The 15952-nt window shown below is 38.3% G+C and overlaps 1 protein-coding gene across 1 annotated transcript in view; it reads right to left on the bottom strand.

The window, feature by feature from the left end:
* Positions 1 to 2643: 2643 nt before the first annotated feature.
* LOC131875740 (formin-like protein 13) overlaps positions 2644 to 15952 on the bottom strand; it is an 87859-nt gene continuing 74550 nt past the window's right edge. The window contains exon 5 of the mRNA XM_059220381.1: positions 2644 to 2895. Coding sequence (XP_059076364.1) covers positions 2644 to 2895 — 252 coding nt within the window. The remainder of the gene's footprint in view (positions 2896 to 15952) is intronic.

Below are 15952 nucleotides of genomic sequence, written 5' to 3'. Positions count from 1 at the left end.
AGGGGGGATAGGTCAGGGCACCATTGGTGATTTGAGAGTTACTACTAGAGTCATAAATTTTCCTTTTGCTGTAGGATCAACAAGCTCTTAAAGTTGGGGGGCGTGATAAGTTGAGACTTTGTCATGTTTTTATCATCAAAACTCTTAAGTTTTTGACATCTTTTGGTTTGCATAGTAGTAGTGATGTATTGTAAATTGACTATATGTATTTCATGTGTTAAACCTAAACTTATGAAATCATGTTTGAACTTTGCCAGTTTATTCCTACAGCCATGCCATTTATTCCCACAGCCATGTGATTTGTTCTTGTTGCCATGCAGATTATTTAGGGTAATGTCATATGTGAATTAATAGATGTGTTAATTAAATAAAATGTGTATGTATGTCCTTGTATGTTGTTTTTGTTGTAGTGCAGGTAATAAATGATGTCGCGGTGGATATTCTCCTATCGCACCTGATGAAGGAAAGATTATGTAAGAGATAACTGAAGATCAAACTGAAGAGGAGTTGAGCAAGCGCAAGGTACGACATAGGTAGAGCAATCAAGCGACAGTACCAATGTCTAACTTCAGTGGGCATTGAATTTGCAAACACCACCACAACATGCAAAGACTGTGGTTCGGTTTAGATCCACGTTTCTTGCAACCAAGCTCTAGTTATCTTCTTTATCGGTCAATTATCTGCCTCTTCTTCTGGGCTTGATTTGTGTTGTCTATTGTAGTTGATCTTCTCTTCTTTTTCTCAGAGGTTAGACAGAATAGAAAGGAATAGAGTAGAGGATCTTTGATAATCATTCTTGAGTTTCTTTTCAAAATATGTAATCACTTTTTAGGAAGCAATGAATAAAATTATGTTGTTCAGATTTGTTAAAAGTAGTTTTCTAGAAGCTTGGTATCACTCATCCAAGGGGGCCCACTTGGTGAGTGATCCTGTGTGTGTTCGCTAAAATTAGTTTTCTTTCTTTAGTCACAGTAGAAGTTCTTGCTTAGACTATTCCTACAACCAAGACAGAACAGAGTAATCTCTGTTATCCATATCAGATCTTTCTAGCATTGTTTTTATGAATATTATGCAGAATTTTTTCCTATAGCCTTTCCATAATTTCCATTCTTGCCTTCCTTTTTCGCATAATGTTAGTTGCTGCAGTAATGCAGCATAGCTATTGAAGGAACTTAGTGCACATATAGTGCAGACCCATTTGAAGTATTGTGTCCTTGGGTTGACAATCAAATGAGCACTAGCCATGAACATAATAACTTTACCAGATGAATGTCCAAACTTTGGGTTGAGACTTCAATTAGAGTTATTATTCTTATTGTTGGGGTAGTCATTTTTGGCACCGTTGTCGAGGATGGTGTCAAACTAAGAACCTCCTATGGTTATTATTCTTTTCAGTTTTCACTTAATTGTTTTTTCGTATACCTGATTGTTTGAAAAATTTCATGAATCTACATGCATAGAAGAAGAAGAGACCCCAGAGGTAGATTTCTGCCCACTCATTCTAATCATGGAGAAGATAATTTCCCAGATATAAATCCTTTTGTTGAACTTTACCAAACCCCATAGAATTTGAACCACCCTGAATCTGAATTTCCAGAAGGTAGTCTTCTGATTCCTCATTCTGTTTGTTGACTTTTTTTCCGTGCTCTGGATCCTTACCGTTCTACTCCATCTCCTGAGGATCTATTTTTTTGCTATCTACTTTCTTTAGATCATTTCCAATTTCACTGGTGAGTTCTTCCTCCATCCTTCCAACCTGAGACTGTTTCTTCTGATCTAGGTCATTGGGCTCCAAGGCTTTTAGAGAACTATCAACTTTTTTCCAAACCTTAGCTTGGGGATAAGATTTACCCTTGTTATTTGGGCATTTTTTAGCCCAGTGTCCTACTTTTTTACAATGAAAGCAGGCAAAAGGGATTGATTCATAAACAATATTCTGCCTCCACTTCCCCAGTTTAGATTCTATCTCTATTTCCTCTGGCATTCTCGTATCAGGTCCAACTCTAACACAAATCCTAATGTAAATAAGCCTTCTTCTGGATGTCATGACCTAGTCAATAGCGATAAGCTCCTCAAAGGTATTGGCTATTCCTGGTAGGACATCTTCCTCCCAGAATTCCATTGGGAGCCTAGGGAGTTTAATCTAGACCGGAACTTGAACCAATTTTTTTTTCCTTTTCCTGCATTAGGGTACCACTTCTGGATGTACATGATGCATTTACCTATTGCCCATGAGCCACTACAGGAAAAAGAGAAGGATAGATAGCCTTTGTTCATTGCAACCACATCAACCTAGCCTTTCAAGTTTTGCTTTCTTTTGACAAATCCACGAACGATCTCTATATTTCGTCTAGTCCCAAAAAAGTTACCAATCACAGTATTTTCTATTTTAGCAATGTTTTGGTCTATGATTTGGTCTGGAATAGAGATAACAAACTTACCCTGAGACACATTCAAGATATTTCTAACCGGGGGTAGTGAGGACTTACCTTTAGGTTTGACTCCGAACAAAGAGGACCACATACGAGTATGTCCATTCAAACTGGGACCCCCCTTAAGATCCTCTGGGGTCGATGGAAGATCCTTTTCAGGAGATAGTTTACCTTCCACTATGTTCTCTGAATTGCTAGCCACTTGCTATCCTCAAGCACCTTCTGAGTTGTCGTCTTCTGATTTTGAAGTTTGAGCCTGACCTTTCCCGCTATCACCTGTTATCTGCTCTTCTCGTGATCTTGGTCCTCCCCTTGGGTCCCCCGAATCCAAGGGAGCATCAGGATCCTTACTACCTGAGCTCCCTCCATCTGCAAGAATCTCTGAATCATCTGCACCAATATGTCCTGACACTGATCCAGAACTCCTACTCAAATTTGAATTTTGGACCTGGGCCTGAGCTCCCTTCATTAAGGGTAGTTAGATGTTATCCTAGTGGGCTTCATGCATTGTTCAAATTGTCTTCTAATAAATTTAGACATCTAAGCTCTCTATGAGTGCTCACTTGTCACTCAAGCATGGTTGAGATTCACCAAGGTAAATCCAACCTTACACTCTAAAACTCCTAACTATGTCCTTGTATGTTGTTTTTGTTGTAGTGCAGGTAATAAATGATGTCGCGGTGGATATTCTCCTATCACGCCTGATGAAGGAAATATTATGGAAGAGATAACTAAAGATCAAACTGAAGAGGAGCTGAGCAAGCACAAGGTACGACATAGGCAGAGCAGTCAAGCGACACTACCAATGTCTAACTTTAGTGGGCATTGAATTTGCAAACACCGCCATGGCATGCAAAGACTGTGGTTCGGTTTAGATCCATGTTTCCTGCAGCCAAGCTCTAGTTATCTTCTTTATCGATCAATCATCTGCCTCTTCTTCTGAGCGTGATTTGTGTTGTCTATTGTAGTTGATCTTCTCTTTAATAATAAGCTCTTCTTTTTCTCAGAGGTTAGACAAAATAGAAAGGAATAGAGCAGAGGATCTTTGATAACCATTCTTGAGTTTCTTTTCGAAATATATAATCACTTTCAGGAAGCAATGAATAAAATTATGTTGTTCTGATATGTTAAAAGTAGTTTTCTGGAAGCTTGGTATCACTCATCCAAGGGTGCCCACTTGGTGAGTGGTCCTGTGTGTGTTCATTAAAATTATTTTTCTTTCTTTAGTCGTAGTAGAAGTTCTTGCTTAGACTGTTCCTGTAGCCACTGGAAACAGATCAAATGACTGTTCCTGCAGCCAAGCCAGAATAGAGTAATCTCTGTTATCCATATTAGATCTTTCTAGTATTGCTTTTATGAATATTATGCATAAGCTTTTCCTGTAGCCTTTCCATAATTTCCATTTTTGCCTTCCTTTTTCGTATAATGTTAGTTGTTGCAGTAATGCAAAATAGCTATTGAAGGAACTTAGTGCGTATATAGTGCAGGCCCATTTCAAGTATTACGTCCCTAAGTTGACTATCAAATGAGCACTAGCCATGAAAATAGTAACTCTACCAGATGAATGTCCAAACTTCGGGTTGAGACTTCAATTAGAGTTATTATTCTTATTGTTGGGGTAGACAAGGGCCACCTTGAATCTTGAAGATCTTTAGAGATAGAGGAACATGGGACGTGCTTAGAGTTTAGTTTTTCAGACAAACTTATTGGTTTTGAATTTTGATTTATAACCTCTAACATAATTTTTCATGTGTATTTTTAAGATGTTTTCCCGTCTTGTAGGTTGATACCACATTTTTGGCATACATTAATTGGTGCCCACCATGGGGCCAGACCCCTGGAAATTCAAAAATTCTAATATTTTTCCATAGGTTCACGCTCAAAAAGTTTCACCATAGTCTCGTGCATCTGATAGTTTTTATCGTGCATCTGAGTGTTCTTTTCGTGCATTTGACAGTTATTTTAGCGTATTTGACAATTATTTTTGTGCCTTTGATAGTTATTTTAGCGCATTTGACAGTTGTTTTTGTGCATATGACAATTACTTTAGTGCATACGACTGTTCCTTTGGCGCATTTCACTTGTATTTTTGCCCAAATGAAATAGCGCATCTGATCTCTATTTTTGTGCATTTAAGAAAGAGGATGAATTTGCAACTGAAGTTTGAATTTAGGCTTGTGTAAGCCCACCTAAAGTTTTGATTTTTCACTAACTTCCTTTTCTTGCAGGCTGCTAATCATTTCTTACAGGTTGGAGGAGTTAGAATTAGGAATTTTGATTTCTTTTATAGCTTTTCAAGTTGGATTAAAAAGAACTCATTTTCGTTTGGTTTAAAAAGAACTTCATACCTTCATTTTGGGTTTAAAATAGATCAAACTTTCCTTTGGGCTTAAAAAGAACCTCATTGCAAGATAAAAGGAACAACAAAATCACTTTTTTTTTAATTTCTTGCAAGTTAGGGAAAAACACTTCAAATTTGGGCTTAAAAAGAACAAGACAAATTTCAAATTTTCTTGCAAAGGGATAAAAAGAACAATCCACCTTATTCTTGCAAGTTAAAAAGAACAAGCCACACTTTCCAATTTTGTAAAATGATTTACTTTCTAGCAACGTGCTTTACTTTATGTTGACTAGGATTCCCTTTTCCTAGTCTAGAGAATCATTGCTATGAAGGATTAAAAAGAGCACCATGTTTAGTTGGAGCAACATCTCCTATTAGGATTTAGCAAATCATTGCTTTGGAAAGATAAATAGAACATTGTTTGCCTTGTCTTGAGTGGTAGGTATATGCTCTCTCCTTAATTGGGTGACCAAAAATCCAAACCCATTCTTTTCATGCAATTAAATCCTTTAGAGGGCCTACCTTCCCGAAGCCTTGAGGGGGCTAGTGAGAAGGGTATGGCCCAAGTGGGCAATGACTTTATCGCCAAGTTTACCAACCCACTATAATCAAATGTGGAGGCTGATGAAAATACCCTCCAATGGAAGTTTGTATTTGATAGCCTCCCCCTAGTGTCCTTGCAATGTGAAAAGCCTTTGTTCTAAAGGTTTGGAAGCCTCTTAATTAAGTTTATCATTTGTCGTGCCGAACAAAATCCTTACTACGAACCATAGTGTTGGCAATTGACACTCTATTGGTTGGTTTCACTATGTTGTCATTGATGGCAACATGTTTTTGGGTTCCGACTTCATATGGTGTACCGACAGGCACTTCACAGATTCTACACCGACACCGGCACCGACACCGCCAGGTCAAAAAGATTTCTTTTGTCGCAGCCAATGCAAGCCGACATGGTATAGTAAAGTTTATCGGTATTGGAGGATGACTTATCTTGGATCCGGCATCGACAACTTGTTTTAATGTTTATTCATTTATGTTATATGGCCGACATGTAATATGATATTGTATATACCTTTGTAAGCCGACATATGGCATAAATTTGTATAGGGTATATAGGGCAAATTGATTAGATCATTTTGATGTAGTAGGGAGATAATGAGATAATGTAATAGATATGTAAAAGTGATATGATGCAAAATATGTCAGAAAGACTATGTATGTGAGGAATTTATTGTAAAGGTCATTCCGGTAAAGGGGTTTAAGGGTTTCAACCGGAACAAATAGAGATTAAACCGGAACTATATTCTAGCATAGAAGATGCTATCTTAGCAGTTCACACTTCTCCAGATTGTTGTTTGGAATTTTATGTAGTCAATGAGGCTCCTATTGTGATTGAGTAGTGTGCTATAGGCTGCAAGCCTTCCTGCAAGTGCAGGCCCCTCATATATTTCAATATCTCTTCATATGGCCAATGGTTTGATATTGTGGGTCACAAATCCCACCGTGGTTTTTCCTCATTGAGGGTTTCCACATATAAATTTGTGTGTTATGGTTCTCATTTATGTGTTTGGCTTATTGGTTGCTTTACTTCTTTCAATTCTATTTATACCGGTTGGTGCATGAATGTTTTGTTAAGACTAAAATCTACTATTCTGGTATAACACTGATTCCCCCCCCCTCTCAGTGTTTGGTTTCCAACACATAGAAGTAGAAATTTTGAGCCGAGTCAGTTGCCATACATTGGCAATATCATAGTGCAATGGTGGGAAAGAATTCACCCCCAAGATTACTCACCGTATATCTCCCAAGATAACTACCCAATTTTGGAGCAATTCACTTTGGGTTAATTTTTGGAAAAAGGCAAAAAAAAATGGGCGCCCTCTAGGGGGTAGCAAGGTTGTTTGAGCTGACGGAGTATTGAGACTAGTGGGCTATGATATTGTCAATGACCTTTGAATAAAGAGTCTATATGATGTGTATTTATTGTGATTCAAACCAGTGAAAACATCGGGGATTTGAACACATCCTCAAAAATAACATACACTCAATGTTTAGCATTAGGATGGCCATTGTTTTCATGTGTGCTATGTATTCTTGTCATAAATGCTAAAATATCTTGCAAAAACATCCAAAATCAAACTCAAAAAATTAGTTCAAAAATAAGGAGAAGTCATAGGTGAGAGAAAGTTTTGAATCCAACCAAGCACCTTTGGAGGTGGTTATCAATATTTTAACTATCTTTAGGCAATATTTTCATCCAACCAATATAGAGGAGTATCAAAACCAAGTGATCAAGAGTTTATCATCCAACTATCTCAACAACAATATCTAGCTAGGTATTCAAGTTAGTCTAATCAAGTTTCTATATTGGGAGACTTTATCCATATCATTTGACGCACTTTTTAATAGGGGCCTATCAAACAAACCCTCTATTTGACTTAATAAGCTTGAGTATTCGAAACAAAGTATCCATATAAACCATCAACATCAACACTCTTGAACCATTTGTATGACCACTCCCCATATTTTGAGAAGAAGAAGTCTTCATCAAAAGACTACGTTGAAGAAGAGACAACCTAGTCCTAAGGCACTCATCAAGAGGATAAATTTTCTCTACATCAATCATCAACTCTTTGCATCACATCGCATTTTCTTGCATCATATGCGATTGTACCTTCAAGGAAAATCTAACGAGTTTGACAAAGAACCTTTGAGAAGTAGGGCTTACATTCAGAAAGCAACATTCAATCAACGCCTTAACAACAGGGTAAAGATCAATCCCACCTTATTTTCAAGAAATTGCATGACTTACAATGAGGCTCGGCTTGAGCCACCAATTCCACCAAGAACCACATTAGAAGAGGAGGAATTCACTACTATAGAAATATATTGATGCCCACTAGCACTCGATCTTGAAAAGGTAAAGAATTGGATCCACAACCGAAATCTAGCATGAGTCATAGGGAATCTAATCCTTTTGACAAATACACAAATATGGAAGAAGAGGAGATCACTGAGGAACTCGTCCAACAATGCCAACAAAGCGTTGCCTTCCAAAAGCTCATGGAAAGGCTTATAGAAGAAGACAAACAAAAATACCTCCTCATGTTAAATAGCAAAGGAGTCAAGATGGCTGAGGATTTTGACATAGAAAATTCAAGGAATGAAAGAATCCCAAGAACAAGGTCAAGGACCTACACATATAATACTCAAAATCAAGAGCATTTGAGAGGAGAGGACACACATGATCAAGACAACACCCGCAACCAAGATGATACTTTTAATTATAAAAATGCTAGTGAACAAGGAGATGCGCGTCATCGAAGGTCCAATGAAGAAAATATTCCCTTAGCTAACATTACGAAACAACTTCAAGCACTCCAACGACAAATGCAAGATATGCAACAAGGGTCTACGACGAGGTATTATTTGGAGGACATTTGTCCTTAACCTTTTGATAGGAGGCTAAACATGATACCTTTCCCACCAAATTCAGATATAACAAAGTATGATAAATATAATGGTAAGAGTGATCCTCATGATCACGTCAAGGAATTCTATACTATGAGCTTGGAGTTTTCTCATAATGATACATACATGATGAGGCTATTCCCAAAAAGTTTGGGAGGGCAAACAATGGAGTGGTTGTCAAAACTCACACCTCCCATCAAATCATTCGATGAGTTGGTGAATAAATTCATCACATGATACTCCTACAATATCCAACATGACATTACCATGCTTGACATATGCAATACGAAGCAAAAGAACAATGAAAAATTCATGGCATTCTTACAATGATGGAGACGTATGGTCTCAAGGTACCCACGAGATGTACCTGAAAAAAAAAAAGATGGAAATCTTCATAGACAATTTAAATGATGAAATGAGTTATCAACTCAAACTATAGTGTCCACCTACTTTTACAAAATTGATAGAGAATGGTATCCAAGTAGAGGAAGCCTCGATAAAAAATGAGACCTTAAAATTCTCTAAGGAAGGTGTTAGTTCATCAAGAAATAACACCTATAGGAATCAATATAATAACATCAACTCAGACAAGTCCATATTTTGGACTAGAAACAAAAATGTTGTTAATGATGGTGTAGTTGATGCCAACAATGTAAAGTCTAAGCAACCATTGTTGACTTTCTCAAGTAACACTTCATCCAACAATGATCAAAGAAGTGCCAATCAAGGCATCGACAATTATTACCGCACTCCCAACCAAGGAAACAATAACTAGCGACATAATAACAATAACAATCAGGGGAACAACAATAACCAAGGGGGTAACCCTAACACTCCACCTCCCTCATATTGAAGAACATATACACCATTGGGACAAACCCTGGAATCTTCATTTTGAGAACTATTGGCAAACAAGATTATCACATTTCTAGTCATAAGCAACTTTGAACCCCAAGTCAAACCACCATGGTGGAATGATTCACATTATTGTGATTATCATCGAAACAAGGGGCATAGAACAAACTCTGGCATGAGATTGAAAAACCTAGTTCAAGATATGATAGACAAGGGAGACCTAACGGTCGATGGTCATAAAACCAATGGTGATAATGAGGCTTTCAAAAATCCTCTTCCTAATTATGAAAAGGGAGGAGCCTCAATGTAAAACAACAACAAAGGAGCCCGCATCAATCACATATACGAAAACGTCATAAATCACATATCGACATGCGACAATCAAGTAAATGTCATAAAGATCAAAGATAAACAAGAGAATGCACCGGTAAACGTGACAACGAGGGCTCGAAAATATGTCTTGAAGGGGAAGACATCTAAAGCAACAACTATCCTCAAGACTCAATATAACTTGGTCGATTGACTACAAAGGACACCCGCTTAGATATCAATACTTGAATTGCTTAAACTCTCACCAAAGCATAAGGATATCTTCGAGCAAGCTATTATAGAAACAACAATTCCAAACAATCGGGATATCAATGTGTTCCAAGCCATGGTGGCACATATGACGGTGCCACATAACATATCTTTTCAGAACATGATGACGTCTCCTAGAGTCATCCGAACAACACCCCGCTCCATATCGAAGTCCTAGTCTACAAACATCGGGTGGAAAGAGTGTTAATAGATGGAGGAGTTGGTCTCAACATATGTACCTTAAAGATTATCCATGCATTGGGATTCTTCGAGCAAGCTATTGACCCTAAAAAGATCACTATAAAAGCTTATGATGATGAAGAAAGGTCATTTGAAGGAATAGTGGTACTACCCATTCAGGTAGGACCTGTGCAAAGAGACACATTGTGCCAAGTCTTGGACATAGAATTGACATACAACATACTATTGGTTAGTCCTTGGATCCATTAAATGCAAGCGGTACCTTCCACGTACCATCAATGTCTCAAATTCCCCTACAACGGACAAGAGATTTCAATATCAACAGACACTAACCCCTTTCAGTACTACAATGCTATGGGGGCAACTCAAAATGTTTTGGTTCCACACAACAGGGAGGCCCAAGCTTCCTTATCATCCAATAAACAAGAAAAACTCAAGTTGTTGTCCATAGACTTTGAGAAAAAGATGAAGATAAAGGACAAAGGCATGGGGGAGTACTCTTTTGAACCCCTATGTCTATGAAAATTGCCAACCTCACCAAAATCTCACAGGCAACCTTCCACATCAAGACACCAAGCAACACAAACCATCAAGAAATTTGATGGTAAATTTATCCAAATCGACACACTTGCAGAAGAATTAGAAGATAAGGACATCCTCAACTAGCTATACAAGGATGAGGAAGAAATAAGAGTTGTTGCCCTAGAAGTGGTCATTCCCACATAACATTATGGCAATGGGCTCAGAATCACGCAACATGTGGGATACAAAGGAAAATGACTTATTGGCAAGCATGAAGAGGGCATCTTAGAACCCATACAACCCCATTCACAACTTGCAAAAGACAAAATAGGACTTGGGTATGGTCATCATAATCAACCTATGCCAAAGCGAGATCACCATCAGAAACCCCAATGGAGAGAAAAGATAACACATAACGATGATTCATGGCAAGAGGTGCTACATCAAGCAACAAAAAAGACAAGAAAAGAACAAGATCATGGAGAAATTAAGAAGCGACAATAATAACTTGCTATCCAAAGAGAGGAGACCTCTTATAAAAAAGTACATCATGTACAAGCACCTGATCAAACCAAATGCGAGCCACAACTTGAGGAAATCTCTACTCAAAGAAGGGAGATTGTGTATGAGAAAATCCAAAGATACAAATAAGCACAAATCCTGAATCAACACAAGCCACCCAACTTGTATCGATTATTAGTGAGCTCTTTTCACCAAACAACATTCCTATCCGATTCAGTGGGGTAACCTTGGATAGCGATTCTGAAATAGATTCCAATGAGTATGAATGAGACACTTGCTCTGATATTACTAAGGATATTGAGGTGGATACAATCCACACATGCACACCCATTCCTTATGAGGGACAAGGCTCAAGATCTAGATCATTTGAATTTAGACCACAACATATCTACGAGGCTAGCAAGAACGAACAAGTTCAATATGAAAGAGGAAATATCGACGAGAGTACCATTGAAAACCTTGAGACTGATATAGACCTCACCCATGCTACGGACAACTATGACAATATCTCTATCATGACTCTTACAATGACAGATCTTAATCTACCAAATGACTCCCTACCTCTCATATATCTTGACCTTATAGATTGGGAAGAACCTGAGCATAATGACATACCAATATTCCAAAATGATGAGGCCATTATTCAATACCTTTGCTCATTCAACCCTGAGACATGCTCCACCAATGAACCACATAACAATATCTGCAATCAAGGGAGTGCCAAGTCTCTCGGTCGCAAAATGAACAAAATAAAAAATTGATCTAATGGTGAAAACCATCTAATGGTAGTATTAGATCACAAAAAAGTAAAAACAAAGGACGTATCTGATGGTGAAAACCTTTTTCAGGCACCTGAAGATGAGAGACTTGACACTCTTCCTGAACATTACCAAGAGAGATCACCCATCTTGATTGAGCCAACTCAATCAATAAATATCAGCACTGAAGCAGCAACAAGAACCCTACATCTGGTAGAATCACTAACAGAAAAAGAAAAACCTGACTTCGTCAAATTCTTCAAGGAGAAGCAAATCAACTTTGCTTGGTCTTATGCAAACATGTCAAGGATAGATCCAAATCTCATCATGCATCACTTGTCGATTGCTCCTGGAGCTAAACCTATCAAACAAAAATTAAGGAAGATGAACCCACATGTTGTCATATTGGTCAAAGCAGAGCTAAAGAAGTTACTTGATGTAGGATTCATCTGACCCATTGATTATGCAGGATGGATCTCTAACATTGTGCCAATATCTAAACCAAATAAAAGCTTTAGGATTTGTACAACCTTCAGGGATCTCAACAAGGCTTATATGAAGGATGACTTTCCTTTACCAAGCATCGACACCATTGTTGATCTAATGGCAAGGCACACAATACTATCCCTCATGGATAGTTTTTTCGGCTACAACTAAATCAAGATAGCTCCAGAAGATCAAGATAAATCTGCATTCAGATGTCCAAGGGGTACAAACTGCTACAATGTCATGCCTTTTGGCTTGAAAAATGCTAGTGCAACCTATCAAAGAGCAATGACAATTATTGTCCACAACATGCTACATACTTTTAGGGAGGATTATGTAGATGACTTGCTAGCTAAATAATTCACAAGAGCAGAACACTTGGACATTCTTGATAGAGTCTTTCAATGACTAGAGCAATTCAATGTTAGATTGAATCCTAAAAAGTGTGTTTTTCGGGGTCACATCCGGAAAAAGCTTGGGCTACATTGTCTCAAAAAAAGGCATCAAGGTGGATCCAGCAAAGGTTCATGCTATCATGGAAATGCCACCTTCAAGGAACATTAGTCAGCTATGATCTCTTCAAGGCAGGCTACAATCTATTTGAAGGTTCATTGCTTAATTAGAGGACAAATGTCTCCCATTCAACCATCTACTTCATAAAAATGTACCTTTCAGATGGGAGGACAAGTGTACAGAATCATTCCATCAGTTGAAGAAATATCTCATGAATCCACCTATTTTAGTACCACCAATAGCAGGAAAGCCACTCATCCTCTACATATCAACAACAAAAGTGTTAGTATGGGCGTTACTAGCACAAGAGGACTCAACAGGACGGGAAAGAGCCATCTATTACATTAGCAGGATGTTGAATGGCTACAAACTCAATTACACTTTCATCAAAAAAATCTTGCTTAGCTGTAGTGTTCACTTCCCAAAAGTTGTGACACTATATGTTAGCTCATACTATCAAGCTAGTGGTAAAGATCGACCCACTAAAATATCTACTCAGCAAAGCCGCTCTCACAACGAGGTTAGAAAAATGGGTCATGCTCCTAAGTGAGTTTGACATTCAATATACAGAATGGAGGGCTATCAAAGGACAAGAAATAGCAGATCAACTCGCGGAAGCACCTCTACTAGACAAACACCCACTACAGGTGGAATTTCCAGATACCAATGTGCTCACTGTTACACCAAAGCAATGGACCCTATACTTTGATGGATCCTATACACAGCATGGATCAGGTGTCAGCATCTTGTTTGTCACTCTAGAAGGACACACAATTCCGAGATCCTACAGATTAATGTTCCCATGCACCAATAATGAATCAGTCACCAGTAAGGAGGGACCTCAAAGAGATCAATCCAGACTGGTTAGCAAGAGTAAACACAATAGAAGCACAAATATATGATGGAGGCAATGAAGAACAAATTGTTTTATTGCATAAAAATTGATTACAACCAACCGGTAACAACCGGTTTATAGCATAACCGGCTCACAAGCCTAGTAGAACATACAAAATCCCAACAGAGACCTTGAATCTTAGGATCTATCTTCTACAAATAGTCTCGCTACTTGATTCTTCGATTTATTACATTCTAATGTACAATTACAGTTATATATATATATATATATTGATCCAAAGGATCCAATCGACCGAAAAAGGGATAAAAAACCAAAGAACAAGACCTACCATGTAAAATGAACAAGGTCGGCCTCTGCCAAGAGATTCCTCTGGAAAATCCAAAGGATGAAACTTAGATCATGGGAAAAGGTCGGACACACGTCAAGGAACATCGGAATCAACACCCAAGGCTTTGCAAGCTTAGGAAGGGGTTCCGATAGATCGCCAAAATAGGTCCAGGCAACCGGTAATAAGAACTATCAACTAATAATAGGAAACTATCAAGGAAATCGATAGTGATATCTTGCCGAAAAATGATCCAAATGTGATGCGATCTAGAAACAAGAAAGATGATCAAGTCTTCCAGTAGAATCCAACTCCACAGGATCCGGTGAGCCAAAATCGGGACACACAGAAAGAAAAGCTAAACTGCAAACATAAAGAAAATATTTTTGGTTGATAGAAGATTGCTATGAACCAGAGATGCTCCTAAATCAAATAATATCGTTGAGTATGAAGCTCTAGTGACAAGTATCAAAGTAGTGGTGGAACGGAAAATCACAAAATTGAAAGTCTACGGGAACTCTCAATTAGTTATCAATCAAATAGGGGATGATTATCATACGAAAGATAATTAGTTGATGTCATACAAATGCATGGTGGAGGATTTTAAGAAATACTTTGTACACATCACATTTGAACAGATTCCAAGGCTAAACAACAAAGTTGTTGACGTAATGGCCACTATTGCCTCACTTGTACAAATTCCAGATAAACATAATCGCTATGAATTCCTAGTGGAGAAATTGTTTTCCCCCGCCTATGACAATACAGAATCCTAAGTCATTTGTACCCTAAACAGTTCTGATTCACCCCTATACAGGAAGATCTATGTCTACTTGAAAGAAAATACCCTCCCACTAGACCTATCTCATAACCAAAAACAAATTTTTATCTGACAAGCATCCCACTATACCTTAACCGCTGATACACTTTATCGCCGAGGTCTTGATTGTACTCTTCTTCAATGCCTCAATCGTAACGAATCTGACTCCACCTTACATGAGCTTCACGAAGGTATTTGTGGTACACATTCAAGTGGTCCTACTCTTGCCAAGAAACTACTAATGATGGGATATTATTGGCCAACAATGGAGAAAGAGTCCTATCAGTTTGCTCAGAAATTCCCTAAGTGCCAAATTCATGGCAATCTCACACATGCACCGACACAAGAGTTGCAACCATTCACTACATCTTGGCCTTTTTGTCAATGGGGACTCAACCTAGTGGGAAAGATTCATCCTTCCTCGTCGAATGGACACAAGTTCATCATCATGGCCATCAAATACTTCACCAAAGGGATTGAGGCAGTTCCATTGACTACAATGATCGACAAAGAGATAGCTTCCTTCATTTTGAATTACCTCATATGTTGATATGACATCCCTAGTTCCATTATCACACATAATGGAAAACCTTTCAAAAATCAAGATGTCCAAGAGCTTTGTGAGCGATTCCATATCCAACATCGCTTTTCAACACCTTATTATCCCAAAGGGAATGGCCAAGCAGAGGCCTCAAACAAGACAATCTTGAAAATCCTCAAAAAGACAGTGAATGATGTTGGTAAAGACTGACATGTCCAGCTCAATCCTACACTTTGGGCCTATATAATGAGTATCTACACACCTACAGGAGCTACACCATATTCATTGGTGTATGGATCAAAAGCTATCCTACCTATTGAGGTAGAGATATTCCATCACTTCGCGTGTCATTGAAAGGCCTCATTCCAGATGAGGAATATCGAGTCAAAAGGTTACAAGAGCTCAAGTTGCTAGATGAATATCCAATGTGCCTTTGATCATCTCAAGGCATATCAACAAAGAATGTGCAAAGCTACAACCACAAGGTCATCCCAAGGGCCTTCAAAATTGGTGACCTAGTCCTAAAGGAAAATCCTTGAAATCAGCAAGATTGAGAAAAGAAAGGGAAATTTGAACCCAACTGGTTGGGACCCTTTGTTATCATATCAACTTATGCATCAAGAGCATATTAGTTATCAACTTCAGAAGGGGACGTGCTTGATGAGCCAACCAACAACATCCATCTTAAGAAAGTATACACTTGAGTCCTCCAATGCACAGATCAAGCAAA

Source organism: Cryptomeria japonica, chromosome 5, assembly GCF_030272615.1.
Source record: "Cryptomeria japonica chromosome 5, Sugi_1.0, whole genome shotgun sequence".
In the NCBI taxonomy this organism is placed as follows: domain Eukaryota; kingdom Viridiplantae; phylum Streptophyta; class Pinopsida; order Cupressales; family Cupressaceae; genus Cryptomeria; species Cryptomeria japonica.
The sequence above is the reverse complement of the archived record's forward strand: the minus strand, read 5'-3'. Positions and strand labels throughout refer to the sequence as shown.